We start from the raw sequence: 16,276 nt of genomic DNA, 5'->3' as shown, positions 1-16,276 counted from the left end.
TGACCACCATGAATCACTCAAAACAGACCAAACGTCCCCCGTTAGCCCTGCATCATTACTGTACCCTCCTCCCATTACATACATCGCTACGACATTCTCCTCCAGGTACATCAATAGGCTCGACTTGATGGCACGAAACCCACAGGCCAGGAAATGTTTGTCCAACAGTTGTCACATTATATAGACACACATGTTCCCAAGGGCCAGCTTGACTTTTCATCCAATTTGCATTTAAGAACACAGTGGACTGCCACCAGGTAAAGTACATTAACCTTTTAGAAATATTTTTTGTGTAGTCATTCTATGCACGGGCTGGAATGCAAACAAACAGTTGGCACAGTGTTTATTAGAGTAAAAGAAATTTAAACTGTGTGTAGGATTTATTTTGACAATCACATGAAAATACCTAAGCAGTGTCTACCAATTACTGATTACAAAAACAAGTGCATTATTAAGTACAGTATTGTTGTGAATCTTTTTTTTTTTTTCATATTGACATTCATGTTAAGTACACTTATGGGAGTTTGAGCTACTTTAGGACAGGAAAAAAACCTTGTAACAATTATTCCAAGAATAAATAAGTGTGAGAATGGCAGAAACATTCATCTGTATTATAGGTCTCAGAATTTGAGAAAGACCACAGGCTGCACAGAACACTTGGAGGATTGATTTCTTTAGTGGGCAAAACAACTTCCATTTGTTTTATATCCAAATGAATGGCAATGATTTGCATTTTGTTGTTAATAATGAAATTGTGAGGAATGAGAATGCTCTAAAGAAATGGACTGACGAGGGCTGTTGGGCTACAATGCACACATATACAGTGGACTTTTCCCCCCCACACACTATCCTTAACAACGAACAAAAAAAATGACTTCAGCACTCTTCATCTTGCTTCCTTGGTAGCCCAAATAAATAAGAACAATTCACATAAGGGGGCTAACTTACAGGTGGCACTCTACAAGCTATTGATGGGCAGTCAAGTGCAGTCAGATATTATTCACTATCTTTTCGCAAACTCACTGAAAGAGTGAACGTCGACCTTTACCATTGTATTGCCTGAGAGGATCATGCGTGTTTACAAACATGAAATAGGAAGGCAGGGGAGATGACCTCAAATAAAATGGCGATATAAATGCAGCCTCACCAAAAACCTAGACCACATCTGCTGTCACATTATGTTTTGCTTACAATAGCAATGATTGCATTTTGAATTGCAGGGTTACCCTTACATTTGTCTTACATTAAAAAAAAATTTGTTTTTTAAAATAACCACCAGAATGGTTAAATCCTTCAAAACAAATATATAATAAGAATTGAAGTTTCCTTCAGAATGTGCTTTAATGCTTCTGGTCCATGATGCGCGGGCACACTTGACTCTTGCCAAGCTAAAGGCCAATCAGGATGAACACACTCCATTAAAGTGTCAAAAACACAAAGTGTAAACTTCAGCTGTACAGGGGAAAATGAATAATGGCTCTCTTGTCCATCTACTTTTGGTCCTGCTCACTTCCTCCTGTTTCTTCATTCTGGGCCGTAGTGTCACACACTGATGATGTCACTGGAGTGTGGCGAGGTCACCTGATGACGCCGAACACCTACCCTGGAGAAAAGATGGAGACAGGCTTAAGTTGATCTCCGTAAATCTCCTCAGCCTCTTCCGCTGAGAGGCCAAGCCTGAAATGAGTTTCCAGACGACAGACATTTTGGAGCCATGCCAACCACATACACTATGATGCAGGTAATAAAATGCACGCATGGACGAGGATGCAAAGATTAAGAAAAACATGAATACAGTGGACCCCCCCCACACACACACTATTCGCGGGGGATAATGACCTGGCAGTTGAACATCTGAACGGTATTTGGGGTTAATCATACGAACTTTGAAAGTGATATATTAATTCTGAACACAGGCAAATACCCAGTTATAAGAGGCTGTGCAGACTTGAACAGATTTGTTTTTCCAATTTAGTTTTACAGATTGTAGGTCATTTATGGTGAAAAATGTTTTAAAAATAATTCAACGATCACATTTTTTTCTATCCCAAAAACCTAGCATTACGAACAGGGGTGTATAGACTTTTTATATCCACTGTATTTTGATGAAAGCATGTCAAGACTTTCTAATCTAAAAGATTAACTTCACATTGTTTGTTTAGCTTTTTCTTTGGCTGCTGTTTTGCGACACCATTACAGAAACCAGTGATGGCAAACAGGAAAATATCACCATACAAGCACAATCAGATGTAACGTCTTTGTCCTGCCAGCTGCAGTGCAATAACCAGCTAAGGGTGAACAACAGGGCACCTTTTCAATGGTGGCCATCAAGATGGATCTCGGAATAAGCAACCTGCTGTGGACATTTCAAAAGGATAAACGGAGCGCATCAGATGGACGGGCAAAACGAGCGGTGGCTGACCTATCAAGAGTTGTTGGCCAACAAATTGTTCCCTGGAAGCAGCTGGACGTTTTATACTGAAATTCCAGATTTGATGGGTCTTCTTCGTCATGCCAATTCACATACAGCCAGCCTGCTTGGGCTCTCATACAACATTAGCCATATGACCACGCTGGACACAACGTCTCTGCGCGGGATGCCCAATTATCAACAAATGAACAATGATAATACATTAAGAACTGATGGCACACACCTAAAAGGAAGCCATACTGTTTCTAGAAGGCGACGTGTTTGTTGTGCGTCCTCAAAGGCTTCGTACTCATTTCATTGTTTCCACACTATTATGCATCACGAGTGGTCAGCGGTAATACAATGGCTGAATGGATGGATGGATGGATGGAAGGATAGACATACAGTAATTAAAATGATAAATGCATAAATTGGGAACAATACAATTATACAAAGGTGACCCTGGATTAATTCAAACTCTATTAATTTCAATGGGGAGGAACACTTAGAAGAAAATGGAGTTTGACCATTTAAATGTGTTTGACATTGGAAGTTCCACTGTATTCATCCTTTAAATTCATGCACGCTCGGACATGTCAGTGCATCTAGAAATAGTTAGTAGACAGAAGAGAATTAGTGTTAACCACTGTACCTTTCTTGCAGCCGCCATTACCGAATGTCTCTAAAAAGCTGAAAGATAAATGGACAAGTAGTTTATACCAGATAAAAGACTGGAAGGCAGATGGAATAGTGGAAAGGGAAACTTGGCAGGAGGCCCTCACACAATCAATCACTAGAATGCACATGCCCTCTTAAGTATTTGGATAGACTTGCGCAGTACATGCAAATGCACAAGCATTCAAAGCACAGGAGAACTTTCACATGAATATGCCAATACCTCCCACCCACAAAACCACACACACTGAAGCAAGAATCTAGCTTCCTGAAGCAAATCCTTTCAAACCCTCAACTAAAATGATCGGATCAATGCATTCGATAGTTGAGAATCAATGGAAACCATGTGAGGCATTGCACTGCTGGAGTCTGTCGGTCGCTAATCAGAGAGATGAGTGGAAAGAGCAGCGGGAGACATGCAGTATTGTGGACATTTGGTCGCCAAGCATGTCCAATGTGTGCAGAGTGAAGCGTTCTGGATGGCTACACTAACCTTTTCTCTCTCTTACAGGGGGGGGGGGCGCGAACAGATGGAGTAGATAATATTGATGCCATTGGACTGCTCTGGTATGGAGCCCAGCAAAGCAACAGAGATGATGTTTGTCAGCTCTGTGCCGAGTGTACTAGGCCGCAGGGTGCTATGGCAGCCGTGTCCCTGCGGGCACAAGCTCCTTTTCATTGTCGTGGGGTTTTCAAAGCCAGCTGGGCAAAGTCCTGCCAGAATAACTTTTGCGCTTGTGTTTTGTTTAGGTGTCACTAATTTCCAGGACTTCTGATTTAAAATTAAATTTGTTGTTAAGAATATCTCCAATAATTAAATGCAGCGGCAATTTATATGATTTTCACAAGCCTAAGGCCCTCTGAGGGAAACAAACACGATGTGGACCGTGATGAAAATTTGTTTGACGCTCTACGAAACAGTCAGGTCTATCTTATAGCATCATATTCATCAAAAAGATAGAAGCCTGATAACTTTTACTGGATGGACAAACAAAGGTTACAATACATACTTGCCTCCTTTTGTTAGAGGAATCAGTTGTATTACCTTTACACCTTGGTTTTGAGTCACGATGGAACCAATCCTACTTCCAATAAAAACAATTTTTTAAAAATGGTACAGTCCGGTGGTTAACTTGTCAGTGATTATATGTGAAACATGAAGTGACCTGATTATATACACAGTGGCTTTTGGTCACTCGAGTGCACTTAGAATTATTAACATTGTTAAATAATTACCTCTCCAGCATTATCTTTGTAAAGGCAGATGTTTTGATACAGGTTTTGTACTACATTCAACTGAGCATGTCCGAGCGTAAATATCTGTCATTACTTTTGACTTGAAATGTAATGTACATTTGAGCCCAAAAGTATTCATCCATCCATTTTCCATACCGCTTATCCTCACCCGCGTGCTAGCGCCTTTCCCAGCTAGCTTCGGGTGAAAACCGGGGTACACCCCCCACCTGGTTGCCAGCCAATGCCAGGGCACGTACAAACAAACAACCATTCGCACCTATGGGCAATTTAGAGTCTTCAGTTAACCTATCATGCATGTTTTGGGGATGTGGGAGGAAACCGGAGCAGCCGGAGAGAACCCACGAAGGCACGGGGAGAACATGCAAACTCCATACAGGCGAGGCCGGATTTGAACCCCGGTCCTCAGAACTGTGAGAGAGATATGCTAACCAGTTGCCCACCGTGCCGGCCAAAAGTATTCAGGCGCTGGCATTTTTGTTCGGTGAAGGTGGACCAAGAAAGTGGCAAGCGATTGTTTGATATCGTTAAAGTTAAATGTTTATTTAATATCTGAATACAAGTCGACCTGCTATATATGTTAGACATGTATTGCTGATCAGAATGTTTTAAGAATTTCTTAGACATTTCCTAGTTTGCAGTGCAGGTTCCACCTTAAATCTACCCATTGAACAATTAAAAATTCACTTGACCAGGCTATGAATTATTTTGGACTTAACTGTACACATGCCAAGGACCATGGTTGAGGTTTTAGACCACCAGCATCTCTAGATCAAGCAACCAAATTGGAGCAGCCAGCTTCTGCTGCGATTGAAAGCAGTGATTGGTAGGTTGACTCACAGCAAGCTGATCTTGGCTGAAAGCTGCTACGCTGTTCCGCATCTCATTCTCACTGCCACGCAGCGGTATCAGTGACACGTTACCGTGACGCGAGTCGGGCAATGCGCGGCTCACGCGGCTCGGCTGGATTCCTTCCTGAGGCCACACGTCGCCGTCGTTCTTTAAAAGAGGAGCAGAGTGGGGAAGTGCATGACAACATAGGACAAAGTCAATGATTTTCACACCAGCCATGACCCGCAGCTTTTGTGTGGCCATTGCCCTTCATGTTGACTCTACAGGCTACAGCAGCTTATAACCCAACTATGGTGATGGTGTGCTTTCATTTTGGGGACAATAATCTTTCATTGTCCTGAGTTTATTGTTACATATCTTGTTCTTATTCCCCCCGCCATCCCCCACCCCCCAAGAGTTTATCTTGTGCAGGTTACAAGATAATTTCTCAAAATCAAAAAGCTAATTTCTGTGCACAAGCAGTTTTGCAGAACAAGACAACATAGACACACTCTGTTTGTAACAACTATCAATGTTGTTTGGGCTTATAAACAGACAGAATAAATAATAACTACATGATCAAGAATACATTGTGACGCATGCACGGATAGCATCAGAGCATAATGTGACACTTTTGACATAATTACAATGGGTATTAAACCACATTATTGTACAGATTAATGATATGGACCGGGACACCTGGCCATGGCGCAGTGTGTGTGTGTGTGTGTGTGTGTGTGTGTTGTTTGTGAGCAAGAGCGAACCTGAATACTCAGAAAAGTAGCATACCACTCCCTCATTTCTGGCTGAGTCTCACAACAGAGATACCTGCAGAAATAAAACCAGATAACGTGAACCACTGTGTCCGAAACTAATGAAACGGTTTCCAAAAGTAAAAGCAAAGTCTAATTGGAGAACCATATGCATTTTATTATGCAGTAGTGTGTATTTGTAATATCCGTGCCTGTATTTGAATGCTTTATGCAACTCAGGTTGCCGCCACGCAGCCCTCTGAGTCATAAACTATGCTGTGGTGCTGAATAAATACTTTTTAATTATAGATGATTTTGGCTTTGAGCACATGTTTTGAATAAACATTTATGCAGTTGCTGAGACCTAACGGAAACACAGATTGACAGAAAACTGAGAACAAAATTAGTGAACAAGAAGAGGTCAAGTTTGGTAAAAAGACAGGCCTCAGGTACAACACCCCCCAGGTCCCCATACATGTATCATACAGTATCTGCCTTCTGCCAGCTTTTCATCAATAGGACCAACAGAGCTCATTAAAGCTTGCGCGCCAATATATATGACCTTCACTTTGTTGGCAAGATACACAGTACAAATATTTATTGTAGCAAGCATATCCTTGGCATGCAGTAAGATGTATTAATTTTTTAGACCACAATGATGCTTTGATTTGATACAGTGGTTTTGTTTGTATACTCATTTGGTCCCATGCATTGCATATAAAATCTATTCTTGTATGTAAGATTCAAAAGAATATGTTTTCGATGCAGGTATAATAAACCATAGAAAGGAAAAGATTAAGTAACTGTTTTTTAAATTATTATTCTCTGCAATTTATCCACAGGGAAACATTTGAACTCCACAGATTCGAGTTTCGAAACCAGAACTTCTTACTGTGAGGCAGACAGCATATGTGCTAGCCAACTAGCTCAAAAGACCTTTTTATCTTTCGTTCTCAAGCGTCCCCCTTGGATATATTCAACCCCCACCACGTCCTCCTCTGTTTCTCCCTTACTGCTGTGTTTTTGCCGTGCGTAACAGTGATAGAACACACCTTAATAAAAAATAATAATAATTAAGCCAACAGCGAGATGAGAGCTATCATTACTAGACAGTCAAAAAAAAAAAAAAAAAAAAAAAACATTATGGTGATGTGACATATTGCATATTGTCTACTGCTACTCACCACTGCTGTCTCTCTGCCTTGTCTTGTTTCTTACTCTCATAGACCACAGTCAGGCCCCAACTGCAATTTGGAACACACATAGATGGATGGGTTAGTTCAACAGCACCCACGGTTTAATGTCATTCTTGGGTTAAGCCTGCCCCCTACAGGCCTTTTGACACACTGTTACGCAGATCACAATGTTTGCCATCAATAGGCCATCAATCATTCTTTCATATAATTATGATAAACAGTTGAATTTGTGACAGAGGTCAAGCAAGACATATTTGCTGTATTCCGTTTTAAACTCAATGTGATAATTTTAGAGTCAATTCAAATTCATTATAAGTCAGTGGCTTCACTGGTGAATTCTATTCCACAGTACTGAATTTATTAGCGTATTTTTGCTTAAAAGATACTTAATGACATTGTCTGGTTGGATGACGAATACCAGTTTTCCACCAGGGGTCTAAAACACCTTTTATATAGTTTACACCTTATGCTTACAGCATGAACAATTAACATCATTACATGTAGTATATGACTTTCACAATAGTAAATGGTAAAGCACTAACACTGTCCTCATTCACCTTCTGATGATGCAGGAACTGGGGGTTCAGTAAATTTAGCATGCAAATATTATATAGACTTGGAATTTAAATATCTGAATAGAGGATTGTTGCGTGTATTCATAAAATTCCAAAAGTATTGAGAAACCTAGGCCATACAATTACATTAAAATGTGAGGAAAAGTTGGCCCCCCTCTTTTCAGCTATGATATCTGACTGTTGCATTAAGGTTGGAAGCATATAATTGTCCAGATTTTATTCATGCTTTGGCTACATTTACACTATGTTCCCAGGCAGCCTCGATTTAGTGCACCACCGTGGCCCCTGGGAACCAAAATGATCTATATGAGGACACTGATGATGTCAATAATTTCTTACAATAATTATCAACAATGATTTAACAAAGTAGGAAACCAACAAATATCAATATGCAACACTTGAATTCTATAAATCTTTGCAAGCGTTTATATTTTCAAATGACCACTTCTACAACATTGCTAGGAAATCACAATGTACCATCGCTAGAGAGCAATTTTTAGAACAGACCTCATGTTATCCAAGTTGGTGACCCCTGCTCTATAATTAAAAAAAAAAAAAAGTCTATACTCTGGAGTTTAATACAACCATTCATATGTTGAGCTCTGATGGGCCACATCAACAGTGGATCACTTCAAACATTCACCATGTTGGAGGACGGACTTTCTTCTTGATCCCCAAGTAGACCCTCAGGTTCTTGACTGGCCAGTCCCGTTCTGGACGGTTACTCTGGGATACATAGAAGAAGAGGGGGGAGGCCAGTGTGAACAAGCAGTATGTGGGAGAGGATGTGTTTTTTTATGTGTGTCTGTGCCAGACTTACTCTGACTTCCTTGTACATCCGCAGTGAACTGGAGTTTAGGATGAAATATCGGTCATGGAAACTGCCGGAGGACAACCCCAGCCCGAGGATGCTTCGTTCCTCCCGGAATTTCATCATGCCATGTTTGGATGGGTCAACCTTACTGGCTGAAGGGCATAGTAGATGCTTTATTTATTTTTTTTAATTCTGCAGTGGGACTTAAACAATGACCAAATCCTTACAGATGACCTCCTGTTTCTAAGTTGGGAATGTGCTTTAAAAAAAATAAAGAAATAATATTATTTTTTTTTTTTTTTTCAAAGCCATGTATTGTGATGAAAATAATTGTTTACCCAAGTAGATGATCATTGCTTCCATAGCGATGTGTTTCTTGATGAGAAGATGGGAGTCGGTGCCAAAGGAGTGAAGGATGGGTAAGACTCTCTCTCGATAGTGCAGAGGACGTTCTGCGAAAAGAGCAGACAACAGGAACGCTATTGAGATGACGACAAACTTACCGTGACTAAGTGTTAGTAGAATTGCAAAACTGTCATAAGTGGAAAAATGTACAAGGCACAACAATTTCATTTTATGTTCTATAGCAGTTTCCCTACCTACACACCAAACTCAAAATAGCTTCTCAGTGGTGTACTGCCCAAGTGTAGACTGTGGTAAAGAACTAAAGAATTTCTCTCCAGCTCATCACTTTGCCCTGTTTTCTTTTCACGAGAGCAACAGGGAATCTCACCAATTATTTGTGTGTTGCTGGCATTGGAAAAGCCACCTACAGTGTTTGTGTTAGAGAACCAGATGACCAAAAAAGAAGGCTCACAAACAAGCCATAAAACCCTGTTGCAACTTGGAAGGATCGTCTGGCGCTCGAGTTTGGGAGTCACTTCTGCTCAGATTTAGTAATGTGAACACACGTTACTGTGTATTAATCTAGTCAACGCAAACTGTATACTGTGTTATCAGTCTCACCCATTTCTTCCTTGTCGATGACCTCCCAGCAGTTCCAGTACTCTTTGTCTTTAACAGGAATGTTGCGCCTGTCCAATATCTCACAGGTCAGTTCTGCTGAAGTCATAGAGGCTGGGATCTGTGGAAAGAGAACAAGTTTAAAGTTGAACTGTGTCAACATCACAGTCGCCAATTCTTTATGGAACATGCATATAAACACAACGTCCTTGTGTTAAGGCTACCTTGACATGTTGCTCAGCAGTGTCCTTCTTTTCCTCCAAGTAAACTGTGCAGATGAAATGTCCACCGGGTTCAGTGCTCTAAGGTTTTCAGCAGATAAAAAAAAAAAATGCATTTACTCTTGCAAAACTACAGCATACTGTATGTGCACCTGTGCTCTCCACAAAATGTACACTAAACATTTACATATTTAAAAAAAAATTATGATGTTAAGGCGGCACGGTGGCCGACTGGTTAGAGCGTCAGCCTCACAGTTCTGAGGACCCGGGTTCAATCCCCGGCCCCGCCTGTGTGGAGTTTGCATGTTCTCCCCGTGCCTGCGTGGGTTTTCTCCGGGCACTCCGGTTTCCTCCCACATCCCAGAAACATGCATTAATTGGAGACTCTAAATTCCCCGTAGGCATGACTGTTAGTACGAATGGTTGTTTGTCTGTATGTGCCCTGCGATTGGCAGGGCACATGCATAACAGCTGGGATAGGCTCCAGCACGCCCGCGACCCTAGTGAGGAGAAGCGGCTCAGAAAATGGATGGATGGATTATGATGTTAAATGCTCATACAGTGCAGCTGAGACAAATACACACAACAAATATTACATGCTTGTGACTCACAGGAAATTTTGTGTTCAATTTCTCGCGCACTTGGATAATAACAGTGATCTCTTCCAGCTGCTTTTTCAGTTGTTGCTCATCCACCTGCAAAAAAAACATATACTGATTAGCAACATGTCAGCTTAGGTACTCCTTTGAGGCAATGTCCACACACTATTTTTTTTTGTCTCACTTAAACAAATGTTTTTGTGTGATCACCTTTTATAATCTGATTACTAAGCAGGTGCACCTCCACTTCACTATGGTCCCAATTTATTAAGATCCCAAATAACGCTATATTTGCGTGCTCGCTCGAACATGTTGCGCATGATTTTCTAAGATTGCAACAATTGACTAAGATCCCAAAAATAGGGCTAAATTGGGTTTTTGGATTGCTTGCATTAGCAACAAGTAGAGGGGACTGTGAGTAGCTCTGATGCTTTTTCATCATGGAAAAATTGTGAGAGTGCCATAAGTGCCAAATGAAGTTTGAAGTGATGGAATTGTAAGTGTTAGTCAAAAACAAAGAAACGGTTACAGAAACTAAATGAATGCCTCTGATAATTTGGGGGAAGAGAGCGACTGCATAAAAGCCATGTTTTGTCATCGATGGTGTGGCGTGACTCCCTCTCGTGACTGGCTCCAAGAAGGATCATTCAGAAGCTGCAAAATTATGTTGCATTTATGATAACTTTTGTTTCTGAGATTTCACAAATGTTTACAAAAGTGAAAAACTTCTCCCAAACACCTCTCGCCTGTGCAATCCTGGGTGCGCTTGGTTAGCAGATCAGCTTGCGTATAAGTGGCCAATAAAGTTTGTGCCTGTTTTGCACGAGCAAAGTAAATCAGGCCCAAAGACACCACACACCACCCAGCATAAATGCCTTTCTTCAGACTTCTGATTGGTTAAATTGACAATGCAACAGCAACTTCATTGGTGTGCATAGAAATTTAGATTAAAAATAATATTTCCAATGACAACAGCTTCAAAGTTTAATTCTTGCGAACAAATCCCCACATTTAAGCAATCTTCTAAACCAGGAGGACAACTAGATAAAATGGGACCACTAGCTTATCTAATCAACAAACATCATAGGTGCTTCACTTCACTGCTTGATGTCTGACCTCAAAGATGAGCGTGTAGTACTGTATGAGGTCCTCGATAGCACGGCCCGCCGTGTAGTCCTTTCCATCTGTCTGGAAAAGTGTTGGCCCAAACACAATAGCCAAGTTATGGAGATTCATTTGGTTCAGCTCAGAGAACCGCTGCACACTGGAACACAAACAGTAGGCAGAACGTGGGTGTGTGCGTATGGCATTCACAAAGTGTGCATGTGCGTTCCTCACCAGTACAAGTGATTGATAAGGGCCCGAAGCGTTGCCCTGTTAACACGAGGCAGTTTGTTCAAAAGCTTCTGATACTGGGAGATTTTCATACTTTCATCCTGAATGGCTGGATCAAGAGACGAGAGAGGGATGTTTATATTAAAAAAAAAAAAAAAACACAAACAAAAAAAAAAGATGACTATCTGACAGTGACTTACTTTCAAAAACATTTATTCCCTGCCGTGTGAATCTTACCAGTCGTAGTAAGCCAGGTGCCGCCATCTTCAGATGTGAAAAGCCCTTCTTCTAACTCCCTGAAGAACCGCTTGAGTGTGTTCGAGACGTCGTCCACCTGATGCTCTCCTTCCTTCAGGCGGAGGCTGCGAGCATCTTGGCGAAACCGCTCGCACAGAGCTGCAACACGCGAGTTCACGCCGCTCTTGCGATATATGCCCTCAGACGTTAAGCCTAAACACATACAATATAATCACTGGCAAACACAATACAAGTATCTGCTCTGTGGCCACTGCATTAGGTACACATGCATAATCTTAGAAGAGGTGGATTTTTCAACAGTGTTTTTAAATACATTTTACATTTTCAGTTCTGATTCGTGTGCACTTCTTCACATTGAAGAGTTTGGGCAAGAGGGAGGGTACACCCTGGACTAGTTGCAGCTCAACTGATTTGTTATTATGTCATTGTGTTAGCTATATAAATCAAAAGTGTGGATGAAAGTGTGTCTGATGATCATTTAGAGCTACAAAAATCTGCTGCATTATGTTACTGCATGGTAGTGCTGTGTTTGTCTTTTTCCGTCTGTCCACTCACCGCACTGTGTGATGTAGTCAACGCAGCTGTGGACTACGACTGGTATGTCTGTGTCGGTCAGCTGCTGCTGACTCAGTGTGTCGCCTCCACTCCCTGCTGCAGACTGTATGGCAGCGCACCAGCCGGCAAAATCCAACTTCCTCTCTCCCTCAATGTACAGCGTTCTTAGTTGGAAGAGACAGAGGGGAGACAAAAACATGTTAAGAACAAAATGGAAAGGAGGAGGACAGAAAAAACAGGGGAACTACATCAGACTTTTGCAAGGAAATTAACATAAGAACTACTGTATGTATGTGAAAACAAGCAATCTGTAGTTATGCCTCTCACCTTCCTCTCTCCACCAAAACTAATACTCCGTTATCTTGTTGGATTGCTGCGAAACACAAAATAATGTCTTTCAATGTTGAAAACTTATCGTACTAATCTTATTTCATACCAAACACATGGTGAACAGGCATATTGCTTGAAACTTTTGGATGAATGCATTAACTCACAGAGCTCATTAAGTTTGCGAAGGTGTATCTCTTCTTCCTGGCTGTCCTTAAGGTAAGCATGAAGTGTGGAGCCCACCAAGGCAAACCAACCCACCTTGGATGTTTGTAGGTTCAGGCCATCCTTACATTTTAGCCGCCCGATCCTCTCAAAACCTAACCTCAATAAAGGCTCTGCTTTGGCTGGGATGAAGCTCTACAAAAATCAAAAGAAATTTAGTGGAGCTTTGTGCCAACATATATAATAATAAAAGCTCTCCTTAGCTGAACACACATGTTCATTGAAACACACTGCAAAAGTCAAAGGCAAGTAGTTTTGTAACAAAGAAGCAGCCTATAGATGTTTGCTTGTGTTTGTGGTGGAAAGGGGGTGGAGGTGCTAGAATTATGGTCCTGAGGTCTCTTTAGTACAGTGAGTTCGGTCAGACTGTCTTAATGGCTAGACAGGCAGGAGCCATGGACCCAAACGTTTAACAGAATTGTGTTTCCCATGACAACCAAATCTGATTCAATAGATGATTAAGAAACCCTGTATTATGAAATAAAGATTTGTAAGTCCAAGATTCACCCAATAATTAAAGAGGTGTTGCATGAAAACAGACATAAGCAATCTCACTAATGCTATTATGTTTTTTTTAATTATCTTGTTATTTTTACACTCAGTTTTAATGGTGGTAACCAGCAGTGCATTCGTCTGTTGATGATGCAGAATTAAGACCAATATACCAAATACTCCCATGAACATAAGTTACTTTTACAGTACCATGATTGCACACATGCAGCAATGGTATCAAGCATTGTCTTGTAATCTCATAGCACTTCCTATGCTTTCATCCTCCATGTAATGCACATCCTCTCATATGCCGTGAGATATTAATCAGCGTTTTATTACAGATTCCATTTTCCAGAATTAAAAAAAATCATAATCTGTTGTATTGGCAGCAGCAAAACAACCCCCACACACATTTTTGAGAGAATTCTAATTTGTAGTTGCTCTAAAGCGAAATAAATACAGTCGCCGCATTTCCTCTCTCGACATGGCTCATCTGGTTTAATAATACCTTGGCAATAGACTTGATCCATTCTTTGTGGCTGTTTGGGTCATCGGTGCCAAACAAATAAAGACGATCTGATTCTGAGTAGAGCTCGAAAGTGTGCTCATACCTGCAAGGTGAGAGAGACGGAAAAGACGTCCGGGTAAATTGTGTGATCTTTTGCTGTAAAATCTCAACCGGGTCCTGAGAGGCAGTAATCCCAAACTATATCATAGTTCATTTATTAGGGATTTAGTGCATTACAGATTTTCACAGATGTTTTTTTTTTTTTTAAAGGTCAGTGTAGTGCAATTACTCACCTGCACATCTCTGATACAGTCAGCTATGCAGGCTAATTGCTATAAATGTGGCAGCAATGACTCAAAGAAGATAACCGGGGCTCTCGTTCTTATCAGAAAAAGAAACCTTACCCTCAACTTACCCGTTTAAAACATTTTTACAAAATAAATTCACAAATACAAACCTTAGCCCGATAAATAGCGAATGCACACACCCATAACAATATTGACAGGAACAAATGCAAATAAAGAGCAATGTTTAGCTTGATTTTCTACAATTACAGTACTGTAGCTGAAAACATCACTACAATTAATTTTGGGTACCCATAATGCATTTTGCTCACTACATTGCCAGGACCGCGATAAATGGTTAACTGTACCCACAAAGAGCAGATGTGTGAGTGAGTATACCCATGTTTCTCAGGTACATCCACAGCCAAGCAAACTATTTCTGAGGCTCTCAGAGCTCCATTAGGATTGGAATTCTTGTCACTCTCATAGTAGCTGAAAATGCAGTCATTGAGTGTACACCAGCGACGACTGAACTCTGCACACAATAATAAAGATAAAGATCTGTAAAGCGTCAAAGTAACTGTAGATCAATATTACAAGACATTTGGCAATCAAAAAAATAGAAACCACTCCAGTATAATGTACTGATAGCTATAGACCAGGGGAGGCAAGCTCATTTTTGTCATGGGCCACATCGTAGTTATGACTTCCCTTGGAAGGCCACTACGACTGTGAACCCATATAAATGAAAGATTACCACATATATTCTAATTACATACAGTATACACAACACATTGATGAATAACCAATTTTGAAATCAGAAGCCTATAAAAACATGCTTTTCAACGATTACATTTCGTTTCAAAGGGGGATTGGTAACAAAAAAAATGCGTGGAAATCTCTCAAAGGTATTACACCAGAACACAATGAGCAATTTTGATTTGCTTTCGCGGGCCACATAAAATGATGTGGCGGGCCGGATCCGGCACCCGGGCCACCAGTTTGACACCTGTGCTATAGACCATTGCCAACTACAAAGTATGAAGTGAAATTCTGAGAATTTAAATAAAAACTGATAATTACTATGTTTGTAAAGGCAAAAAATTTCATCTCTTTAGATCGTGTAGGTGTACATAATATTGCTTAATCCAGATTGCTTAATGTTTACTGAACAGCGAGTAAACGATGCATTTCTACATGACACTGACGAGGCACAGTAAATAAAAAAAAAATACAAAATCCAAGCAATAACTAATGTATTAAAACAATTGTGGGCAGAACTCATTATGGTTACGCAGTATGCTTGCTCACCCTCTCTGGCCTTACGCTCTGTGATAGCCCGAGCCATAGATCCAGTCTTGAATAGAAAGCCATTGTGATAAACACACGTTGGAGCTGGAAAGTGCACTTCTTCCATGCCACCGTCCACCTCTGACCGAGGAAGATCTGTAGAACAAAGAAAATAAAACATTTAATTAAAAATAAGAAATCAAAGCCATGAGGGAAAAAAACATGGCAGGTTGACCATTTGACTTTAATCCAATGTAAACATCAATTACACAGTTAAACCATACAGGAACAATCAAGTTGTCAAAGTGCAGTGAAAAGGTGTCATCCATACAGCAGAATTTACATGTACAGAATTTCCTTAAGTTATTAGCAGATACAGTATTACTAATACAGATAAAGGTCTATCACGCAATTAAAGATAAAAGCACTTCAATGACATCACAAACATGCCATCATCCTTTACCTGTGTTCAGATTGTGGCTCAGTAATACAGCTTGCAAGGGTTGAGCGTGTGTGTCGGCTAGGGAGAGAGGGGTGGGACAACTGGCCATGCCAGTTGAACAATTTACATCAGCGCCACAGAAAATCAGGCTCAATGTCTCCAGCACATCACTGCACTGCACATTTATGCACAATGCCTGCAGAAAAGGAGAGGAAGAACAAGAATTAGAAACGTACAATCATGACGTTAAATGCTTATACAGTACATATA

At 40.7% G+C, this 16,276-nt stretch overlaps 1 protein-coding gene across 8 annotated transcripts in view; it reads right to left on the bottom strand.

Moving 5' to 3' along the window:
- Window positions 1-326: 326 nt before the first annotated feature.
- The window catches only part of LOC133405577 (arf-GAP with Rho-GAP domain, ANK repeat and PH domain-containing protein 1-like), a 43,952-nt gene continuing 28,002 nt past the window's right edge, over window positions 327-16,276 (bottom strand). For 5 of the 8 annotated variants that reach the window (XM_061682667.1, XM_061682669.1, XM_061682668.1 and 2 more), the window contains 20 exons: window positions 16,028-16,202; window positions 15,586-15,720; window positions 14,674-14,809; window positions 13,991-14,093; window positions 12,933-13,125; window positions 12,766-12,811; window positions 12,439-12,602; window positions 11,863-12,075; window positions 11,629-11,734; window positions 11,407-11,554; window positions 10,303-10,386; window positions 9,695-9,772; window positions 9,474-9,591; window positions 8,846-8,959; window positions 8,514-8,659; window positions 8,337-8,419; window positions 7,107-7,166; window positions 5,935-5,998; window positions 5,180-5,338; window positions 327-1,603 (listed from right to left, as the gene is read on the bottom strand). In XM_061682667.1, coding sequence (XP_061538651.1) covers window positions 1,559-1,603; window positions 5,180-5,338; window positions 5,935-5,998; window positions 7,107-7,166; window positions 8,337-8,419; window positions 8,514-8,659; window positions 8,846-8,959; window positions 9,474-9,591; window positions 9,695-9,772; window positions 10,303-10,386; window positions 11,407-11,554; window positions 11,629-11,734; window positions 11,863-12,075; window positions 12,439-12,602; window positions 12,766-12,811; window positions 12,933-13,125; window positions 13,991-14,093; window positions 14,674-14,809; window positions 15,586-15,720; window positions 16,028-16,202 — 2,370 coding nt within the window. In that variant the 3' untranslated portion in view covers window positions 327-1,558. Of the gene's footprint in view, window positions 1,604-3,062; window positions 3,101-5,179; window positions 5,339-5,934; window positions 5,999-7,106; window positions 7,167-8,336; window positions 8,420-8,513; window positions 8,660-8,845; window positions 8,960-9,473; window positions 9,592-9,694; window positions 9,773-10,302; window positions 10,387-11,406; window positions 11,555-11,628; window positions 11,735-11,862; window positions 12,076-12,438; window positions 12,603-12,765; window positions 12,812-12,932; window positions 13,126-13,990; window positions 14,094-14,673; window positions 14,810-15,585; window positions 15,721-16,027; window positions 16,203-16,276 lie in introns of all 8 variants that reach the window. The other 3 variants (XM_061682670.1, XM_061682671.1, XM_061682672.1) reach the window with 3 other exon arrangements.

Source organism: Phycodurus eques, chromosome 7, assembly GCF_024500275.1.
Source record: "Phycodurus eques isolate BA_2022a chromosome 7, UOR_Pequ_1.1, whole genome shotgun sequence".
NCBI classification, from domain to species: domain Eukaryota; kingdom Metazoa; phylum Chordata; class Actinopteri; order Syngnathiformes; family Syngnathidae; genus Phycodurus; species Phycodurus eques.
The sequence above is the reverse complement of the archived record's forward strand: the minus strand, read 5'-3'. Positions and strand labels throughout refer to the sequence as shown.